Source organism: Diospyros lotus, chromosome 11, assembly GCF_014633365.1.
Source record: "Diospyros lotus cultivar Yz01 chromosome 11, ASM1463336v1, whole genome shotgun sequence".
Classification (NCBI taxonomy): domain Eukaryota; kingdom Viridiplantae; phylum Streptophyta; class Magnoliopsida; order Ericales; family Ebenaceae; genus Diospyros; species Diospyros lotus.
In genome coordinates, this window is record NC_068348.1 from 26,765,896 (window position 1) to 26,787,678 (window position 21,783).

At 37.8% G+C, this 21,783-nt stretch overlaps 3 protein-coding genes across 3 annotated transcripts; 2 read left to right on the plus strand and 1 right to left on the minus strand.

Moving 5' to 3' along the window:
* The first annotated feature begins 1,010 nt into the window (after positions 1-1,010).
* On the plus strand, positions 1,011-4,448 carry LOC127813732 (uncharacterized). Its single transcript, XM_052354861.1, has 4 exons — positions 1,011-1,178; positions 2,598-2,763; positions 2,921-3,214; positions 3,564-4,448. The coding sequence occupies exons 2-4, from the start codon at positions 2,623-2,625 to the stop codon at positions 4,209-4,211; spliced, it is 1,083 nt and encodes a 360-aa protein (XP_052210821.1). The 5' UTR covers positions 1,011-1,178; positions 2,598-2,622; the 3' UTR covers positions 4,212-4,448.
* A 161-nt stretch (positions 4,449-4,609) lies between these two features.
* LOC127813578 (replication protein A 70 kDa DNA-binding subunit A-like) lies at positions 4,610-9,844 on the minus strand. Its single transcript, XM_052354618.1, has 2 exons — positions 9,406-9,844; positions 4,610-7,469 (listed from the first exon to the last, which is right to left on the minus strand). The coding sequence occupies exons 1-2, from the start codon at positions 9,681-9,683 to the stop codon at positions 5,240-5,242; spliced, it is 2,508 nt and encodes an 835-aa protein (XP_052210578.1). The 5' UTR covers positions 9,684-9,844; the 3' UTR covers positions 4,610-5,239.
* Positions 9,845-10,671: 827 nt separating this feature from the next.
* Positions 10,672-21,570, plus strand: LOC127813101 (uncharacterized WD repeat-containing protein C17D11.16). The gene is made up of 17 exons (XM_052353858.1): positions 10,672-11,015; positions 12,952-13,078; positions 13,579-13,763; positions 13,994-14,073; positions 16,408-16,503; positions 16,603-16,726; positions 17,593-17,651; positions 17,757-17,822; positions 18,687-18,757; positions 18,842-18,938; positions 19,721-19,795; positions 19,966-20,064; positions 20,243-20,386; positions 20,478-20,507; positions 20,619-20,681; positions 20,801-20,878; positions 21,123-21,570. Exons 2-17 carry the CDS (start codon positions 12,960-12,962, stop codon positions 21,192-21,194), a joined length of 1,458 nt encoding a protein of 485 aa, XP_052209818.1. The 5' UTR covers positions 10,672-11,015; positions 12,952-12,959; the 3' UTR covers positions 21,195-21,570.
* The last annotated feature ends 213 nt before the right edge of the window (positions 21,571-21,783 follow it).

The following is a 21,783-nucleotide window of genomic DNA, read 5'->3' on the forward strand; positions in this document are numbered from 1 at the left end:
TTTTTTTTTTTTTTCTTTCACTCTCATTTCTCTCTCATCTCATAAATGCTACATTCATCATCGACTTTCGTTCGTCATCGTTCGTCATCAATATTTTTTTATCATTTTTGATCGACACAATATTTATTTTTTATTTTTATTTTTTATTTTTCTATTAAAGGAGAGAAGAAATAGAATGAAGGGTAAATTGTCCAATTTATCTCTTTATTTAAGAAAAAGAATTATTATTTTTTTAAATCTGAAAAGCTTTTTACAATTTTGCCAAACTTTATGGGTGTTGCATGCAATTTCTTCTAAAATATCGATATTATTATTATTATTCTCTAAAGTACAAAGAGTAGGTGGCGTGTGAACCCATGCCATTCGGTGGATTCCACGATTGGAACGTGGGCGGTTCTCCATCGAGACAGCAACTAAAATGACCGTTTTGTCCAAAAGGGAGTAAATGGCCGCGTTTTGCAAGGAGGGGCAGTTGTGCCATTTTTGAAATTATATTGAGACATTCAACGAGTTGGCAATTGGGACCGGACCACGCAGGATCCGTCAGCTCGTTTGCAGACGCAATCTTCGAGGCCTTTCCTTATCATTCTGATTTCTTTTTTTTTTATTATCTTAAAATACTATAAAATAACATTGCAATTATTTCAAAAATAATATTTAATTTAATGATAATAATTTTACAAATTATGTGCACCAAAACAATTGAGGAAGCAATTCATCTTAATCTTGCTCTCGCTCTCGGATACAGTTTGGATAATAAAGGACAAACTCATAATATATCGATGTCATTTTTATAAGTCGTAAGTTCGAACCCTAATATGTTCGAGACACTTTCTATAATTTTTTTTTTTTATGTAATTAAGAACATAAATAAATAACAACATAAATGCGGTGATAGGAAGAAATTCATTATAATCTTTATTTTGCAAATTATCTAATTTTTTTAATTTTAAATGCAATTATTTTTGCTCCATTTAGGTGGCCTGTGGTGGAGCAGTTCAACTACTATTGCCACCGGCAACAGCAGGTAAAGCCCAGCTGTATGAACGATACAATATAACCGTCTGAGCAGGTCAAGAGCCACAATTACACCGCTCCGTCTGTGCCCACCACACGTCGCTCAGCTCCTCCATCCAGGCTCTGCAATTTCCGGCGAATACTTGACTGCCTACATTGTTGTACGTGCTTTCCTCTCAGAATTCCATCGATTCTATAATACCCATCTCTCTTCTTTTGCTAATTATATATTATAGACACACAAATATGGATATGTGTATCTGCATTGAATTTGGTGGTCTGAATCGTGATACCCAATGGTGTTCTTGGTGTGATTGTGTACAGTTGAAAAACTGGGTGTTCTGTTGATTAGGATTGTACGATTGTGGTGAAGTAATCGATTTTTGGCTTTTCTTTCTGGGTTTTATTTGTATTCTTCAGGCCGTTGATTCTGGGGGTGTTTTATGAACGGTTCTTTGTAAAGTTGGGATTGTGATTTGTCTCTCAGTTCCAAATTGGATTCCAAATATCCAAATCCAACCTTTTGGGTTTGATTCTGGATTTGGGGTTGAATTTTTATGCCTGTTCTTTGTGGATGTTGCTGTAGGCATTATCAGCTATTTTTGATCTCTTGTTCAATCCTACGTCTGCAGAAACATATATGATCAGGCTCTGATATAATGACTAGATATCCCCAACAACATTTTCTTTGTCGTTTCACCCCCCCCTTATTTTTGAAGAAAATAAATCGATATCCGGGACTTAATTCACCTGATTGTATTATGGGTTTTAGTTATTAAGCCTTGTTTGGTGCATAAATCATACTATTTCTTATGCACAATCATACTTTACTTGACTTTTCTCTTGACGAGTAAAGAACATATTTATGCATAAAAATCCTGATTTCTAAGGCCGAACCTTGAAAACAAATAAAAAATAGTAAGTTTTTTCTTTTGTTACTGCAAGGTTTAGGGTTTGAGTTGTATAAACAGTCTCTTTGTGAAACAAGGGTAAGACCATGTAGAAAAACAATCCTTCCTCTACCCTCTCAAAATGGGGAGTCTCATACACAGGAGAAGCCATATAACTTCCAATTAAGTTATCATAAGACACAAGGCTACCTAAATATATAGATTACATGTATATGTACCTATATGTTTTTGGTAGGTGGCTTGAGAAGGCTTGAATCAGGTCTTGTTATTGGAGGAATGAGTCAGGCTGTTGGGGTGTTCCTTCTGAGGCCCATTCTTCGGTATTAGATTCTTGCACTGTTATTGTTTTACCCTAATTCTATATGGCTAACTCTGCATTTTTGAAATCATTGTCCAATTAAATATGATTTTATATATCTTCAATAGCGTGTAATATTTTTGAGTGTATCATGGATGTAATAATTTTTTTTTATGTTGCTGGGGTTATTAGACCTAGTTGCAACCTATGTGTCACATACAAAAATAACCTCTTCAAGCAAGGGGTAGAGTTGCAGTTCAGAAGCTGATGCACTGGCTAGCTTTTTTTCGCCTATAGAATCCTTTCTTGGTTTGCACTGTAATTTATTCATATGTACAATGTAAAAGTTCATTTCAATTCCCTGTTTACAGGGGAACTGCTCAGAGAATCGAAGCAATGGATTTTTTCTTTAAGGGAATGAATGAGGAGACATCTGATTGCCCCTTTAATGACCAAGACATCCAAAGGTGTCCATTTTTGAGGAACATTAACCAGCCTACCAGTTTCTCTTTCTCTTCTCTAAACTTCCCCATTCCCGTAAGTTGTTTATTTCATTCAAAATAATTCAGTCATATACTAAACTTTTTTAATATCGAAATAGTGCATGACAATGTGATACTTTTGCTCTCCACACCATTGATCTTTTGGTGTTGCTATGATCCTATAAGACTATTTATTTCTTCCATTTCTTCAGGCAAGGGGAGGCAAAGGTCCAATCTTTGAAGATGGCCCCAATTTTGATATGGCTTTTAAGCTATTTCATGGGAGGGATGGAGTAGTACCACTCTCGGGGAGGTTTTTTTCTCATGATGAAAAACTGGGACTCGAGCCTGCAGCCCAGTTTAATCCTTTGGCTGCAAAAGCAGCCACCATTAGTTTGTCATCATTTGGACCTGGGGGACCATTCAGCTTTGATTTCTTCTCCAAGAACTGGAAGAATCAGAAAAAGATGTCCGAGTCATCCAAAAAGAAAGACCGGTCTTTTCAGGTATATTCTTGGACAGGATAATACAATTTGTTCCCAAGAATTGAAGCTATTCAATGTTCAACATATTACTTTATCCATATTTGATTTAAGAAATACTAACAATATATCAGAATTCACAATCCGGCTACCACAATCATATGAATATAAGACTTTGAGCCTTGCTCATTGGTTCCTTCATGTTGCAATGAATTTGTCATTTCTACTGTAAATAATTCGATAATACTCTTCTAAATGATTGATTGTTTAAGCACTGATTTCTTCACTAACCACGTACTGATGTACATATTATTGGAATTATTAAATACTTGGGATTAGGGACCTAACATTGATTGTGTTCTGAATTTTTCAGGGAGATGATTCATCAAAACACGAGGCACTTGGAAACGAGTGGTTAGAGACTGGGAACTGCCCAATTGCCAAGTCCTACAGAGCTGTTAGCCATGTCCTTCCCCTTGTTGCAACAGCTCTTCAGCCACCGGCTGGCATGAAGCTTAAATGCCCTCCTGCAATAATTGCCGCCAGGGCTGCCCTTGCTAGAACTGCCCTTGTCAAGACCCTGCGCCCTCAGCCACTCCCTGAAAAGATGCTTGTAATTGGGGCCTTAGGGATAGCAGCCAACATTCCCCTTGGCATATGGAGGGAGCACACTCGGAAATTTTCTTTGTCGTGGTTTGCAGCAGTGCACGCATCCGTGCCCTTCATTGCCATGCTTAGGAAGTCTGTTCTGATGCCCAAAAATGCTATGGCCGTCACGATTGCAGCTTCCATTCTAGGTCAGGTAATCGGCTCTAGGGCCGAGCGTATCCGTCTGAAAGCCAAGGCTGAAAGAGAAAAGACGGCAGCAAATACTGCTAATAAAGGTGCTATTGCAGGGTACATTTTAGGCAAGGATGATGAGTTTGCCCCTGCTGGTTGTGGCAAGGAAGGAATGGTATGGAAACCAGTTCATGTCAAGGCTGGTAGTTCCACATCTTCACCAGCTAACATGTGCTTCTGAGTTGGTAAGAATATTCTGTTAAGAACAGGACAAGTCTAAGAATAACAATGTGTAGTGATGATTTATGATTCCAAGTGTAGGGACTTGGGTTTTTGTGATATATGATTCTTAAGTTGCTTCTGTTATGGAAGCAACAATTCAGCCATATGTAATGATACCAACGAAAGACATGTTTAGGAGAGAATCATCTCTTCTTTGAATTCCGTGGGCAATATATGCTAATGTGTTCTTTTTTTTCTTGTGGCAAACTTGCAAACGTAATTGTCATAATTTACCACTATCATCATTTTAAATATCTTCTAAAGGATTAAATTACAGGCACCTTTGGTATCTGTTTTTTGCGGATAAAGCAGTAATTCGGAATTGGTCAATTAACACTTCTACGAGAAATCGCAAGGAAGCACATCGTACAAGTCCGATCTCCATGACCTTGGCATACTCTAAGCTTTATCATTCATAAGCCATTACCCACAAGGAGTTGGGAAACCAAGCTAGGCCTCCAGACACGACCTAAACCTAACCTATTTACCTATTTTAACACCCCTACTACCATACCACCATCTTGCCCACAAGACGGTGCAAGAATTATAATAATGGCATCTCCAATTACAGCCCTCGGGATGTAACCCCAATTTGATAAAAGATGATACAGTTCACCTTAGCAAGGAATAAAACCAGAAAAGAAGCAACAATTGTAAAACAAACCAAACTTACTGAACGATGTTCAAAATCCTATGAAACATAGAGATGGGAAATAATTTACAGGAACCAACATGGATAACCAAACCCTTTGCCGTAATGTTTGTCCACAAAACCTGCCAGCGGCTAGACCCAAAATTATGATTACACATAAAGAGACCTAAAGAGCATGCCAAACCTGTCCCGACGCCTTGCTGCACACAGGAAACCAACGCCCCAATGCCCCATCTACAAAAAGAATTCCCATGCACAACACCAAGTCTAAGATTCATCTTGACAGAATAGCCATCCATGCGTACAGATTTCTACAAACCTCATTGCAATTTGCCTCAAAAGCCACCAACCCTTTGTTTTGCAACACCACCGTATCTTCCAGGTGTAACATTGCTATTCCCATAGGCTGGGGGTACATTGCTCAAACCAGGGCAATCTCTTGCCCAATGCCCAAATTGGTGACATTTAAAGCACTCACTAGATGCACCGGCCATGCCAGCCCCAGGAGATGTCTTAGTAGCAAAGCCACTTCCATACGAGTGTCCCTGACCAGTCATCACACTCGGGCAGTTTGATGAACTATGCCCTGTACCACCACAGCTGTTGCAGCTCAAATACGAACCACTGGATCCACTAGCAGTAAATCTAGAACCATTGTACTGGTTTCCATACTGACTCGTTTGATTAGTTGGCAATCCAGCAGAAGGGGGAGGTTGTCTAGCTCCGAAAGTCCCAGAGCCAGTATTTTTTACTCCAGTGCTCAAAAAGACATCTTCAGTTTTGGGGCCTAAAGAACTGGCATTATTCTCCCCTTTAAGCTTATCCATCAAATCCAGAAGAAACCTGGACTCTGATAAGAAATTGATCTTCTCTGCTTTGACCACAGTGGACTTGACCCGCTGTTCATCACTGAACATCTCCTCCTTCACTTTCAACTTGAATACATATTTAGTGAATAGAACTTTTCGCACAATTTCTCCAAATTTTTCATCATCCTGCTCTTCATGTTTCAAGTAGTACAGATCTTTTGCAGATACACCCATGATGTCCTCACCACATTCTTGAAATGCTGTTACCCATGACAAACCAGTGTGGTCTTGTATCTGAAACTGGAGAATATATCGGTAATCACATTCATCAACAGATTGATCACACCTATCACACCGCCATTTTCCGTCACCATTGTTTGTAACCTTTTTGTTGCATTGTCGATCTCCAACCATGATAGGACATGCTGTATAGCAGAAATTATCAACTTTTATGAATGAGATAGTCGCACTGACTGTAATCCAATCTGGCTTCTCTGAAGTCCCTAGTTTATCATCTTTAATCTGAGATATAGTTTTCCGAACATCTGTTCTTCCTATGGTCATTATCTCCCTGGATATAGAGACAGATGGTGTGTTTCTACCCTCATTCTGAAACCATTCTTTTAGCCTTTGAGCCTCTGGGAAATCTGGTTCTATGATTAACTGGCTTGAGGATATGGTTCCTACAGCCTTCCCATTAAAGTCACTAACTCTACCAGATTTCACAGCCACAACAGGAAACACACCAGAATCACACATCTTTTGCATTTCAAGTCCTTCTGCATTGCAAAATTGTCCCCATAAAGTAAGTTCAACACTTCGTCCAGACATGTCCTTCAACTGGAGAACCCTCCTTTGAGTTTCAGTACCATTTTTTCTCATTATTGAAGTAGATGGACTGATAAAAGATACCACGCCAATCACATCTACAATACTGTTGTTCTCCATGCCCTCAATGTCAATTATAGGATGGAAATGAAATTGTTGCCGTGGAATTGAGTTATCATCTTCAGGGCAAGGCTGAACTGTTGATGTACTGTCCAGGAGAATTTCATGATCATTACGAAGATGATTGAAAGCCTTCTGAGCAGGTTTTAGGCTCCCCTTGGAAATCAGATAAATCTTACCAGCCTCAATCTGGTTGTAGAATTGATCAGCAACAGTATTAAAGCAGGTGACTCGAATTTCTCCACCATCAGAATCAAGAAGATCGAAGGAGAATACTTTACCCTCACCCCGGGGATTACTATAGTGTCTAAGTTCCCCCTTTGCTGTCACTCTGGCCTTAATTGTCCACCTCCCCTGATATGGATTCAAAGCAGCAATTGGAATAATCCTAGGGGGAGCCTCGTTCTTGGCAACAGGTCCTCTGTTTGTATACATTGGAGGTGGTTGCTGATATGCAGCCTGTTGTGGACGAACATAACTATTAAATGGAGCCCGCGATACCCCAGCACCAATTTCTGGTTTGATATACATATGGTGTGCGTTTGGCCCATTATATCGTCCCTGGTCAGGATTGTTAACTGAGCCACCCAGTACATTTGGTTTAGCAACAGAGCCACCAAGTGAACTACCAACATAAGATGGTTGATTGCAAATACTAGACCCAGACTGATCAGCAGTTGACTGCATCTGTGCAGAAGATCTTGCCACTGGGGTAGCAGTACCGGTACTGGGCCTTTCAAATTGCCTTGGTTCGCCTATGGGATCACACCTTTCAAGTATCACATTCAAGTCTATGATTATAATGATCCTGTTTAAAGGAAACGATCATGGTGTCAATGATCAGCAAGTAGAAGACTTGAAGTAATGGAAATAAATAGGATATAAACTTGACAAATTTCACCCCATACCATTTTCAAATAAAATCATAATGCCATGATCTAGTGTGGATCCTCAAGTTTTTCATTAAAATGCTATGCAATTAAAAATTGGATATTGAACTGCAGAAACTAATGCTGTCACCCAAAAAAAGAAAAACAGAACAATTAAATTGATAATAGCATTAATGATTTACATATTTGTGTGAAAGAAAAGGGAAAAATCTAAGTGCCACTTTTTGGACATGAGTTTGTACAATTAGGGGTCAAGCTACCAGCAATCTTCTATCTTAATAAAATGTTTTTCAAATATTAAATTTACCCACCAAAAACAAAGAAGAAACTTCCACAATATTAATAAATTTAAAATCTTATCACAATGTCCAAACTAAATTAAACATTATCCATCAAAAGGGGAAAAAATGTCAAAGCTACCACTTGGAATTGTATTCAAACTCATAGGAATATAGACACACCTTTTTAAGGAGGCAAAGGAGAAACTAATTACAAGCATAACTACAGAAGTAGACTCAATGCTCAATCAACAAAAAATGTTTAAACTTGTTTAGGGGTTACCTGAATTAGCATGACTTTTGAATCATGTAACATGAATAATTTCAAAACTTTGGGGAAGGTCAACCACAGAACTAGCTAGTTTAGATAGCATTGGCTCCAACATTCATCATAGGACAAGATTGAACTCTCCACATATTGCATAGTTATGCTTGACTAGATGCATAAAAATTAGTTTTCTAATAACACATACCAACAGTGAAAAGAGATCCGTTTTCATAAAAGGAATATCTGATTTGCTTATCAACCAGTGTCATACCAATTCAAAATCATAAGGAGGCACCAAATTATTGCTATTCCTAATTTATTTGCTCGTTCTCACTTCTCACGCAACAGAAGAAGCTTGCTACCAGGATATGGAGATTTAAAGAAAACATATTCACAAAGGCACCGAAAAACAAAAATACAATTTTTATATACAAGAAGCCTCCTGCAAGAGGAACATGATGGGCGCGAAATACTAAACCCGTATGTCTGAGAGCATTTTCTTGCAAAGTAAGTGAAAATAACAAATTCTATTTGACAATGCAATAGCAAGACAGAGTACAATCTGTAGAATGCCTATACCTGCAGGTTCAATTGAGCAACACACGGCATTCTAAGGACTCTTCTTACTTACATATTTTATGCAGAGCAATATACTTCAAGGTTCCATGTTGATGATATCAAATGGCAATGATCATAAGAATCTTGTCTTCTAAGACTGGCCAACTATATCCCATCAATTAACTATACTAAACCTTTTAGTGTGATGAAATATTCATATTAACACAAAACCTTGATTACAATAATACAGATACAGAAAAATTAAAACCAGGCAAACGGAAGGATCACGCCATCATCAACTATGATACACTTCAAACTAAGACTAGCGAGGAAAGGCACTGATCTAAAGGCAATTAACATCTCCTTGAGGCAAAGGTCCAGAATTTGAACTGATTGTTACATCATCTTTTCCACACATTTCACTTTCAGCAGCATATAGCACACATTAATCCTAGAATCGCTGTAAAATTGGAGAAAGCGTGAACATTAGTTGCTTTTAGCTTTTTTGCTATTTGACTCCGGCCCTGTTCCAGAAAAGCTGAAGCTTTCTGAATTCTTTGTTTAAGATCCTTTTTATCTTTACCCTTTTATAGTCCCAAAAGCAATTGATGAGATGACATCCCTATGATCGGCAAAATTTTAAAGCTATCCAACCAATTAGTTTCCCACGTGCCTAAAAAACCAAGTAGACACCCAAAGACACACCCCAGACGTAACTGAAATCATAGAAAGTGAATATAGGAGCCGTACATGCGGCCTTGTATGACGTTGCAGACAAACTGAGTCAACTGAACGATGGAGCCCTTCTGGAGAGCGTGGGAGCGAACGAGTTCGTTCTTCTGGGTGGCGAGCATGCCCTGCTGGAGATGGACGCCGTCGGAGAGCAGAATCCGGTACCTCTCGTTCGTCTGGTTCTGAGTGTTCACCAGACGGAGGTCCGCCACTTGGAGGACCGGCTTGACGTCGCCGGCCTGCCCGTCCCCGCTCGACAGCATCGCTATCGCGCCTTCCGTCAGATTGATGGCCATTTCCTCCAAACCCTGAGCCGAAACGTTTCCAAGAAAATACAAAGCCGAATCGACGAAAATCGTTTGGATTAGATTACCTGAATCGGTATCAAGATCGAAAGAGAAAGAGAAAGAGAAAGAGAAAGAGACAGTTCAAAACCCTAGGGCGGAGAAGCGCCAGGAATTTTAGAGGGAAAGCGCGAATAGGAATTGGATTTATTTATCTTACTTTCCATTTTTTTTTATGAAATTTGTGAAATGACATTTTTGTCCCTGATTCCTTGGAATCCGGAATTGGCGCGAGGCAAGGAAATGGAAATGTTTATAATAGGATGAGAGGGAGGGAAATTAAAGATAGTTGTAATTAAACAATGAGGGGGAGGTGAATTTTCTTTTTTTTTTTTAAGTGTCAAAGAAGAGATAAAATTAAAGAATTAGGAAGAGATAGTTGCAGTGGATTGGAGTGTGATTTTGTTCGCTCTCTTAATTTGAGGGGTAACAAAGTTATTTTAGAGAATTCATCTCTTTAAGAGATTTGTATCATTTTTTGTTTTTTTTTTTTGTTCTTGTTATTTTTTTTTTCGTTGTCTCGCCTCTTGCCATTGCATCTTCTTTTTTCGCTACATCTTTGTCTTTGCATCCTCATCGCTACATTTTTCCTTTTTATGAAGGTGATGAAGAATGATATAAGAGTAATTGACACACAAAAAGTAAGGCGACAATGATGACGGCGATAGACTTGTTAAGGAAGGAGAGAGAGAGGAGAGAGGCCCATTAATTTTTTGACATGGGATTATATTACCCCTGTCTGTCTGTCAAGGGGGTGAACAAAATCGCACTTGTAGAATTGTATCTCCTTTTATTTCACCTTACCCTTTTTTCCCAGCCCAGCCCCTTGAGTAGGCTGGCCCAATCGGCAAGCCTGGATTGTGAGTTCGGCGGGCTTTGCTCGCTCCCACTAAGTACCCGACCCTGATCTATGGGCCTTGCTATAAAATGGCCTCATTGAGGAAGTAAGGGTTTGGAAAACCCCTGTGGACTGCGGTTCACCCCTCTGTCTTTTCCGATAGGCCGTGGTGCTCGCCGCCGGCCCCCAACTCCTCATCGTCCTTCTGACCAGCGCGACGACGTCGGAAGGCCACCGCGATACAGCCATCATCGCCCACAACTGACTGCCGCATCACCGACACCTAGCGCCGCACGCGACACCGCCCCTCCGTTTTTCTCTTCGCCCACAACTGACTGCCGCATAATCGTGAAGCGACGGCTTCCGTCGCCACCGTCCGGCAACCCTCGCCACCGCCTCACTGCCACCGTCCGGCCTGACCTGTCACCGCTATCGACCTACTTTAGGTAACATCTATCTATTATCTATCAATCTATCTATTATATATATAATGAAGCCAGAGAAGGGGTTTCTCATGTTTCTATTAATCTAGTTAGTGTGGCTTAATTAGTGGGAAATTGGAAGGGTTTCATGTTCTCTGATCGTCTCTTTAAAAAAAGACACCCATTGAAACGATTATGTCTTTTAGGATGGATGTGTCTTAAAGAACTATATAACCTTTCAAGACTATACCAAATAAATGAAGGACTTTTCTTTGAGGAGAACCCATAATCTCCTAAATATCTAGAAAAGCTGCGAAGGTTTCCTTCAAATATGAAAACAGAAAAGAGGTCCTAAGAAAATTGTTAAAAAAAAAAAAAGGATAATCTTGTCTAGCGCACTTTAAAGATTCAAGAACCACAAATAACAAAAGTTTACATCAAAAACAATCTTTGAGGTTGTTTAGCAGAATTGAAAATTCACCGGCTATACTAACTACAGCATGATTTGTCGAAGCAAAAGGAGACTCTGATGATTTTCTGCTCAGAAACACATCTAGTATTATGTTCTCCCCAACCCCCCCCCCCCCCCCAAAAAAAAAAAAAAAAAAAAAAATCGGGTAAGGATTGGATTGGAGTAAAATGAATAAGAAAACGACACCATACCAAGCCTTTATACCCCTATATGTGGTGTTGGCTACATGAAGCCAATAATAAAAACCTTGTTTACAGTCAAGTCGCAACAAAATCCCATGTCACTACCTTGCCCTTGTGAGAATTAATTTTTTGTTGGGCAATGAAAACCACTAGTCTTGCAAGGATGCGAAACTTGGAAAATGCCATTGTGGCAGCCAATGCACACTTTGAATATGTATCCTTTCAAATTTTTTTCCACATGAGCTTAATACAGGACATTTTTCACCTCTACATTGTAGGAGCACAATAACACCAAGCCACCAACTTAATCTTGTGATGCTTTTGGATGGATTATAGAAAATAAGAAAGTAAAGATAATTGTTAAAAACCGCATGTTCTTTTCTATTTTCATGAGATCCTAGAGAGTGAGAAAGCTGTGAGTTAGAATAGTCTTGTTCATTCTTGGGAAGGCTTGTATTGTAGGAGAGAGAAAGAGGGAAAGACCTGTTGTTATCCATCAATAAAGAAGGTTGCTCGGTGGTGGTTTCAAGGGTGGATGTAGTGCCATTCACATGGCATGAACTAGGATAAAATTCTGTCTTCTCATGTGGTTTGAATGTTTCATTTCTTGTTCTGTTTATGCTTTGATTTCTGTTCTTTATTACATGTTTGTGTTGTGGTGTGTTGGCCGGTGAGTTGTGAGTGTGTTGAGGGGTGTTTGATTGGTTTCTTGAGAGGAACAAAGGCTGCCAGTGCTCCCAATTTAAGACAGAAACACATCAAAGATTGTTAAGTATAGCTGGTGAAATTTTCAATTCTGCTAAACTACCTCAAAGATTGTTTTCGCCAGGATTATCCTTTATTTACAACTTTCTTAGGAACTCTATTCTGTTCTCATACTTGAAGGATAGCTTGGCAGCTTTTCTTGATATTTAGGAGATTATGGGTTCTTCTCAAATATAATCTTTCATTTATTATTATCAACTTTGATGGTAAATGTCATAAGCATGCAAGAAAGTATTATGTGTGCTCATGTTTCTGAAAACAAAGTTGCCACCTCTTACTTTGTTGTTCTTAATCCCAACCCTCCTTGTTGGTAGCGGACATTTCATTGGCTTTATGATTGGATAACTGTTAGGCCTCTTTTGTTTTTGGAAAATGAAGCTGTGGACAAGTATATGTAGGTGCTTTTAAATTATAAGATTATCGCTGGTCTTGCTAGTATCCATCAATTTGTTTTTTTTTTCTTAATTTATTATTATTTTTTTGTTAGTTATATTCTGAAAGTGTGTTATGACTCCTTTCTTATGTGTTGATGGAAGTTTAGCCTAAAGAATGATAGCAGCAATTTCTTGGGTCCCCAAAGGGGTGTCGAAGTCTGTCCCTGCTGCAGCCGAGCCTCCTTCAAAAGAGGAGATTGAAGAGATCTTAAAAAGTGGTGCCTTAGAGAGAAGGTAATGGTTTGGCTCAGTCGTTTAGTTGACTGTTCTATTTGTTTTCTTAATTTTTCATGCCACGTTGTGGATTTCAAAAAGAAAGGGAGGAAGAACATTTTTGCAACTAAATCAGTTAATTTTAAATGCAAATCCTCTCTTCCCTCCCCTCCTCCCTCCCTTGTTAGTATCTAGACATTACCTGATGGGTTACTGAAAATGGGGAAAGGATTAATAGGCAAATTTTAAACAAATTAGCATCACTCATCTCCTTACCCTCTTGTCTCCTTTATGCATTCCTTCTAGTCAATCTAACCCTCCATATACTAAGTATATGATGTGGAACAAATAGCGGGAACTTGTACCAAACTGCCATTTTAACTATGGCAGTATGTATCTGTATTCATGTGAGGAACTATTTAGTTCCAAATGCATATATCTAATATCTTAGAGTAAAAGAGTTTATTTTATGTAACTTATTGTTGGTCGGGTAGTACTTCTGATTCTTTTGGGTTTTGCAGTGAGGATAGTGAGAGTGAAGACCATGATCAAGACATGGACATGGATGCTTCCAAAGAGGGTGTTGAAGTTGCTCGCGCATTAGCTGCAGCAAATGCACTTGGCAAAGCTTCAACAACAAATTTTCAGGACATAGCTGACGCTTTACAGCAATTGGACATGGAACACTATGATGAGGAGGATGAAGGTATCTTCACTGTTTCCCAATTATTTAACTGATATTTTAATGTTAGGGGCAGAACTGCTTTGATACTATGCCTGAAGTCATGGCTTGTCCCAGAAGCACCTGAAAAGTATTTAGACAAATTTATTGATTGTTTACTGGAAACCCATGGTCAAACCATGCCCTCTTTCCCCTGCAAAAGTTTTCAACATGGCTTCTGAGCGAGAGCATGCATATGTTCCTTGTTGCTGCAGGTGTTGAGTTGTTCAGTGCAGGGCTTGGGGGCACTTATTATCCGAGTAATGACATGGACCCGTATTTGAAGGATAATGATGTAAGTTTGATCACTTTAGCACCTTGTCTTTTTTTGATTCTCTGTTCCTTTGGAGAAATACCATAGAACCCAAAGGTTTTAAAATAAGTAGGTTGGAAACTGAATGTGGAATGTAAGTTCACTAAAAAAAGTGTGGATCAAGGTTGTTAAAATTGAGATTTTAGGTAAGATCGTAAGAGGGTGCATAAAATCGGATCGTAAAATCAAATCTTAAAATCGTAAGATTTTATAGATAATTAAAAATACCCTTTAATTTATGTAAATATATATTTGTAATGACATAATCCTTAGTATAAATGAAATACGTGTACCTATTTCAAAATTATTTCATCTATCAATTTCAAAAATACTAAATATGAAGTCCATCATTTATTATCAATTCATCATTCATATATCCATAATCAAAATTTCAAAAAACAAATATTACTATCATAATCAAGAAACATTGTTAAATATGTAATGTTTCACTCCCTGTGACCATCGGGCATGAATTAACTTTTGAACAGCAAGATATATATATATATATATATGCATAATCATAGCAGACAACTAAAGGCCACCAATAATTTTAACAAATCCAGATTGGAAAGCACAAAGGCCAAAATCAGCATAATCACATGCCTTTTGATTTTTCATTTCATCAAATATTTCTGGTAGACCCAACAGTTTTGACCCGACAGTTCACCACCATTATCGTCAAAAACAGCCAACCCAAACCCATGTTTTCAATAAATAATAGATCCCAAGATGGAAACAAAATAAGTTACAAGCATAGGAATTATTGTATTGCACCTACAGCAAAACAATCGGATGCAGAGGAGTCGATCACAACAGCAATACGCAGGCACCAGACGCTGCAATCGGACGCAGCAGCAAGCACCGACGGACCAGCGAACCTTGTCACAGCAAGGGGGAAGCCGATTTAAGCACGTCGCAGCAACGGGGTGAAGGGGGAACGCGATTGCTAGCCTATAGGGTTTCAGAAGAGGGACCAAAATGGGGGAAATCTGGAAAGCACACTGATTAAGCACCTGGAAACTTGACTTGGTGAACTCGGTCCAATTCTACTGATTTCACTGGCCTGACTCGCGAGTCAGGTCGAATTCCACCAAAAATCGATTCTACATGCGAGTTGACTCGTCTTATGCTTGATGACACGTAAACTCGTAAAATCGTACGAGTAAACTCGCGATTTTAACCATGGTGTGGATGATATCATTGTGAAATTTGAGGTAAAGTTATTTAGAAAAAAGATCAATTTTGATATGTCGGATCTAATGAAAGGGAATTTGTAACAAAAGAGGGAGATGAAGACTAAAGAAAATTTGGTGGGAAACCTTTAGGCATGACATATGATATAATGGCCTTATAGAGGATATGACCACAGATAGAGATGCTTGGAGATCTAAACTTCATGTAGCTAACTCTTAAGGGTTGTGATTGTTGTTGTTCTTTCAGCCTATGGTCCTATATTAGATTTTTTTTTTTCTTCTTTCTTCTTTGTTTTAGTCTTAGTCCCATGCAATCTTATTAAAGGCGCAAGGCGCACTAAGGTACACAAGGGTCTTGGAGCCTGAGGTGCAAGGCGAGGTGCGAGCCTGGTGGAACTAGGCGCAAGTCAATAAAAAAATAAAAAAAATAAAAATATAGTTGAAGAAAAAGGCATAAAATAGGTCATAACTTCTAATAATATTTTAATAAGCATGTTATAAAAAAAACCACTCTAAAGACCAAACATTTCTATATTTTCATCATTAGAAGCATCATCTCTAATATCTTCTTCCACATCATCTTCTCCTCTTGTTGGATGATTTCTATGGTTTAGAAATGTGATGATAGTTTCATACATTTTTTTGGTAGGTAATATACTAGACTTGAATTTGCATCTTTCTTTGTTTTGGTGACTTAATATTGCATTTTGTTATTACATGCCTTGAATTTGTTCAATTCTCCCTATCCATCTTCATCTAGTTCAAATTCAATTGGAGCATTTGAAGTAGTAGCCTTTTTATTTATTGTCAAATTTATAGTTGAAGCAATAAATTTAAACCCTAAATAGTAAAAAATTAAATAAAGTAACAAACATTGAAATAAAAAGCTTGAAAAACAGCTAAAAAGCCCAAGGCGCGGGCCTTTGCCTAAGGCGCTTGGGCTGAGGCGCACTTGAGGCGCGCCTTTTGGTCTGTGCCTGCTTGGAAGGCTTTTAGGCGCCCAAGGTGCGCCTTGAGCCTAGGCGCGCGCCTTTAATAACATTGGTCCCATGTTTCTCACTTTTTCCTTTCTTATTTTTTTCCTTTCTTTTTTCTTTTTTGGTGGGGGGTTGTTGTTTGTTAGGGTGATGACTCTGAAGAGGACGAGGACATGATTATAAAAGCTGAGGATGCTGTCATAGTTTGTGCACGTAATGAGGATGATGTCAGTCATCTCGAGGCATGTAATTTGTTATTGAAAAATAATTGTTCAATTTCTAATGTCTATTTTGTTGTATCAGTTGGGCAGTCATTTGGTGAGTTGACTTTTTACACGCAGGTTTGGATTTATGAAGACACAGCTGATGGTGATTCCAACATGTATGTTCACCATGATATCATCATTCCAGCTTTTCCCCTGTGCACAGCATGGCTTGATTGCCCAATTAAAGGTGGAGAAAAAGGTATGAAATATGCACATGTTTCTGTGTTTGTTTCTTCTTTAATTGAAATAAATCTCCCCTTAAAATTGCATGTCTGGTTACTCTTGTTTCCCAATGATTCCAATATAGCCCCTTTTTCTTGGCATGCGCGTCTTTGTTTGTAGCTTTTTTAGGATGTCATTTGGAATCAATGTTAGTGGTTGCTTGGGAAGATGATGCAGAGAGAGTAGTATTCATGATTACGACAACAGAATGCAATGTTTTTGATTAATTCTTGCTAGTCAAATCTTAGCTTCATGTGCACAAAAAAGTTGATGCAAATCATACTATATAATTATTATGTAGCCTATGGGAAATGACAAAGAGATCCCTTTGCTGTTCCCTTAAAAAGAAGAATTGCAAAACCATGGTAATGTGGGTTTCCACATGATGGTTCATAAATTTCTTATAGAGCTGCCTTTGAAATTTGGCTTTTGTTCTTTATCTTTTGCTCTTCAATCCATTCTGTTTTGGGTGTTTCTCTAATGTAAGATGATGTTATTAGTTGTAACAGAACTGTATCTGCCTCTTTCATTTGAGAAATAAAGAAGCTACTACTGAAAATATGGCTGTGGTATTTGCAACTTGCAAGGCTGAATCATCATCATCTTTTTGCATTCAACTAGGCTAAAAGCTCCACTTATGGGGGAACTTTTGAAGCACTTACACGTCAAAATTGCTTGTAAAAAAAAATCACATTGCAAACCATCCTGTCTGTTATTCTTTGTTTTGCCTTGGATTAAATTTTATTGCCCTCATTGAGAAATTTACTTGAATATTATTATCTCCTTGTGCTTGTATTCTCTTATTTTGTGTGTCCATTTCAATTTTCTTTTTCCTTTTGGCAGGGAACTTTGTAGCTGTAGGTTCAATGGAACCAGCAATTGAAATATGGGACCTTGACATTGTATGTGGATCATGGAGCTTGAGCTCAGTAGATAGGTTGTTCAAGCTATTGATAGTGATGTTATCAGGCCAAATCTTATTTGTTTTTGTTGTTATCACTTATCAGATTGATGAAGTCCAACCATCATTAGTTTTGGGTGGCATTTTCGAGAAGAAGGAAAAAGGAAAGAAGGTTTGTTTGTGAATTTCTTCCCAGCTTATTGCATTTGAATCTTACTTTTGCTTAATTCTGTACTTGTCAAAAAAATTTAAAAAGAAAAAAAACCAACCTTGGGTTTGCTTATATATCTATTGGAATCCTCTGCATGCATGTTCTACAAAAATTTGTTTTCAAATTAATGTTATGCCTATCTTTTTGTCAAAATTGAGTGTTTTGAAAGTGTAATAAATCCAGTCAAGTTACCAAAGAATTAATAAATATAAAGGTCCATTTGACTGAGTTTTTAGGGCATGTTTGCAGGGTTTTCATCTCCAATTTCAGCATTCATTTTCATTATTTTGAAAAGGGAGGTAGAAAATTACATTTGGTTACTCATTTTGAAAATAAAAAAGAAGTGTTTTCCTCGCAAATTTCATTTCATTTACATTTTTATCTTCCCCTAAGTTGCCATATCATTCTGTTGGTGTAGCATGCTCAGTTGGATCTTTAATAAAATCACGTCATCTTTATGATGAAGATCTTTCTCTTTGTTTGCTGACATTTATATTTTCAAGATATATATATATGTATATATATTCTCATCAGTGTAAACGGAATAAATAGATTTCAAACCACAAAATTAATTGAACTGTTCATATGTGGCATCGTTAGTTTTATATTGTAATGTGATATTTGTTGTATAGATTTTGGCATTTTCTGTGAACGAGTTTTGGCTGGGTTATTATAACCTCATTTTATGTCTTCATCAGATGTTAGTTTAGTTTATCCCTTTTATTAGCTCTTTTTTTTTTTTCAACACATTTTTTTGATGTCTTTCCCTTGTAATTCCACCTTTCCAGTACCTAATCAGGATTCATCTATTTACTTTTGTGGTAGAAATCAATCAAGTACAAGAGTGACAGCCACACTGATTCAGTACTTGGTCTTGCTTGGAACAAGGAGTACAGGTCTGGGTCCATCCCTTGAGGATCTTAATTGGTCTTTTTTTAATGTTTATTTTTAAAACTTAATAATGCTATTGTGTTATACAGAAATATACTTGCCAGTGCTAGTGCTGATAAACTGGTCAAGATTTGGGATCTGGCTACTGGTAAATGTGATATCACGTTGGCACACCATACAGACAAGGCAAGAATTACTCATGTTCTCCCTGTCTGATTTATTTTCCTCCTATATGTAAGGATAGATCACTAGGCATATGTGTCATTTGGTTGTAAATTTTCAAAAAAAAAAAGAAGAAAAAAAAGGGTCCCCTTGACTCCCCATTGTCACCATCTCCTTCTACCTGATAATGTAGTCATATGAACACTTGTAAATAATGTTAATAATGAGATTTAGATTTCCATGCAGAAAATATAGATCTTTGTTACATGGAGCCTGAGAAAAAGATCTCAGTTGGCTTAGGTCTAAGCAAGATCTGTAACTTGTTTAAGGCAGTTCTTGATTTGTGCATTTTATTATGGCAAAAGTTCTCTCTTTTCATTATTTTTTTTAAGAAAAAGGAACTGGTTAAATAGTGTGAATAACAACTCTCTATCCTACTTTTACTTGTCGAAGAAAATCAATCTCTGTATGCTGCTTTTGGTACTAAGAGCAGGAAATGATCTAAACAGTCTAGTAAGCTTCTTGTGGATGTTTGGCTAAGTATTCAGCAGCAGTGCCAAGTGGTTATCTTCAATTTACTTTCCATCTGAAGGAGCTATTTCTTCTGTTAGTTTTAATGATTAGTTCATTAGATTAATAATAAATTAGTTCTGATTGAAGGCATCAGAGTGAGATCTATGGCGGTTTTCGATTACCAGCTTATACCTTATTATTTTTTAATTTTCTTTTTCAAGGACTGCTAGTAATGTTTATTTATTGCCGCAGAACTCCACTTGTATATGAATTTGTTCTCACCTTGTTTTCAGGTTCAAGCTGTTGCGTGGAATCATCATGCACCACAGGTTCTACTTAGTGGATCCTTTGATCACACAGTGGTGATGGTAATGAAAATTTTTGAAATTATTTTTTTGCTGCATTTACCTTTAATCATTCTACATCTCATTGATGTAGTATGGTAACTAAAATAATGGATTCTTTTGTCGTGGTTTTGGTAATTTATGCATCCACTAGCAAGTTGCCATATGATAAGGTATTTGCTTACAAAATGCAGAAGGATGGAAGGATACCTTCTCATGCAGGATTTACGTGGTCAGTTTCATCTGATGTTGAAAGCGTGGAATGGGATCCACACACCGAGTACTCATTTGTGGTATGAGTTCACTATGTCTCACTTTATATCTTCAACTTTATTTTCTGAGTAGCATAGCACATTATTCGTCTTAAATTCAGAAGGCTTATGGATGTGTGTTACTAAACATGTCTTGACCTAGTCTTGTTTGATTAAATTGGCTTGAAACAGAATTATTATCATGAATGTGTGTTTTCAGGTCAGTCTGGAAAATGGTACAGTCGTCGGTTTTGACATCCGAGCTGCCACATGCAATCAATCTTCCAAGTCAAAACCATCTTTCACTCTTCATGCACATGACAAAGCCGTTTGCACTGTCTCCTATAATCCTTTGGCACCAAATGTACATATTTCTTCTCTTTATGGACAAATTTTTAATGCTCAGCTTTTATGTGCTTGCTAGTTCTAACTTTTTCACCCTCTAATTCTTGTAGCTTCTTGCAACTGGATCCACTGATAAAATGGTAAACTTCTCCCTTAGTTTGGGGTTTTTCATTTTCATTTTCATTGGCGACAAGCTGATGAATTATGCATAATCTATATCTTTCTGAATTAGCGTCTATTGATTGCTGCAGGTAAAATTGTGGGATTTGTCTGACAATCAACCGTCATGCATTGCATCTCAGAATCTGAAAATTGTATGTGGTTTTTTGAGATTTATATATCTATCTTATTTGTATGTAAAATGGGTTATATCTAGTCATCAAATTGTTTGTAAACACGAGGTGCATTCTTGCATTATGCTTAATGTTTTCAGGGAGCGGTGTTTTCCCTTTCGTTTTCTGAGGATAGCCCCTTTTTGCTGGCTATGGGGGGCTCCAAAGGAAGATTGGAAGTGAGTAAAAATAACGCTCTATGCTCCATGCTTTGCCACTCTCTCTCTCTCTCTCTCTCTCTCTCTCTCTATGATGGTGTATTCTAACAGAAATGAAAAATGTTTATGTAATTTTGTTTTTTAATAATTGCAACGGATACATACATACATGTGCGCGCGCACAAAAGCTGGGTGAGGCCCAACCTATAAAAGCCTGCACGTACAAGCCTGTAGTGAAACTGACTGTCATTTGTTGATGTTGCAGGTGTGGGATACGTTATCTGATGCCGGGGTCGCCAGAAGATTTGGGAAGTACGCTAATCAGAAAAGGACTTAATCTTGTTTCGTGATAGTGTATGTTAGAGAATAAAGGTATTATTTTATTTATTATTTATGTTAGAATTAGAAAGGGGGGAGGTTAGAATAATGGTCTCTTTTTTTTAATTTATTCTATATGTCAGAATTAAAGGTCGGATGTGTTTGTCTTTTTGCTAGTCTTCTAGAAGTTTGGTGGGTTTGGATTTGGAATGAGATATATATTTGTTTGGATGATGGAAGGAGTGCCATGGAATGAATCGATTACATTACTGTCATTGGGTTCTCTTCCAGCTTGCTCCTACGTTTAGGCGCAGTAGATGTTGTTAACTAGCGTCATTGTTCTGCGCATTTTTTAAAAAGTCAGAAGTCCATGGAAATGGGCAATTTTGATTTTAGGTTTGGCCCCGTGTAAATGGGAGGGGTATGGGTATTTGGGGTTGCTGTGTTTAGTTGAGAATGTGATCAAGGCTCTCTAGACCAGCTGTGATCCCTTTCGTTCAATGTTAAGGTTTTGGCCCCGGCAGAGATTTACGAAATGTTAGGTGGTCCCACGAGTACGAGTTTGATTTTTGTATATTCTTTTTCTTGCTCGTTTCTTTTGTCTTATA

Coding starts and splice junctions, on each gene's coding strand:
- LOC127813732 (XM_052354861.1), top strand. CDS start 2,623: ATGGATTTTTTCTTTAAGGGAATGAATGAGGAGACATCTGATTGCCCC. Junction 2,764..2,920: donor CTCTAAACTTCCCCATTCCC/GTAAGTTGTTTA, acceptor CCATTTCTTCAG/GCAAGGGGAGGCAAAGGTCC. Junction 3,215..3,563: donor AGAAAGACCGGTCTTTTCAG/GTATATTCTTGG, acceptor TGAATTTTTCAG/GGAGATGATTCATCAAAACA.
- LOC127813578 (XM_052354618.1), bottom strand. CDS start 9,683: ATGGCCATCAATCTGACGGAAGGCGCGATAGCGATGCTGTCGAGCGGG. Junction 7,470..9,405: donor AACGTCATACAAGGCCGCAT/GTACGGCTCCTA, acceptor TCCTTTAAACAG/GATCATTATAATCATAGACT.
- LOC127813101 (XM_052353858.1), top strand. CDS start 12,960: ATGATAGCAGCAATTTCTTGGGTCCCCAAAGGGGTGTCGAAGTCTGTC. Junction 20,387..20,477: donor ATAATCCTTTGGCACCAAAT/GTACATATTTCT, acceptor TAATTCTTGTAG/CTTCTTGCAACTGGATCCAC. Junction 20,508..20,618: donor CTGGATCCACTGATAAAATG/GTAAACTTCTCC, acceptor TGATTGCTGCAG/GTAAAATTGTGGGATTTGTC.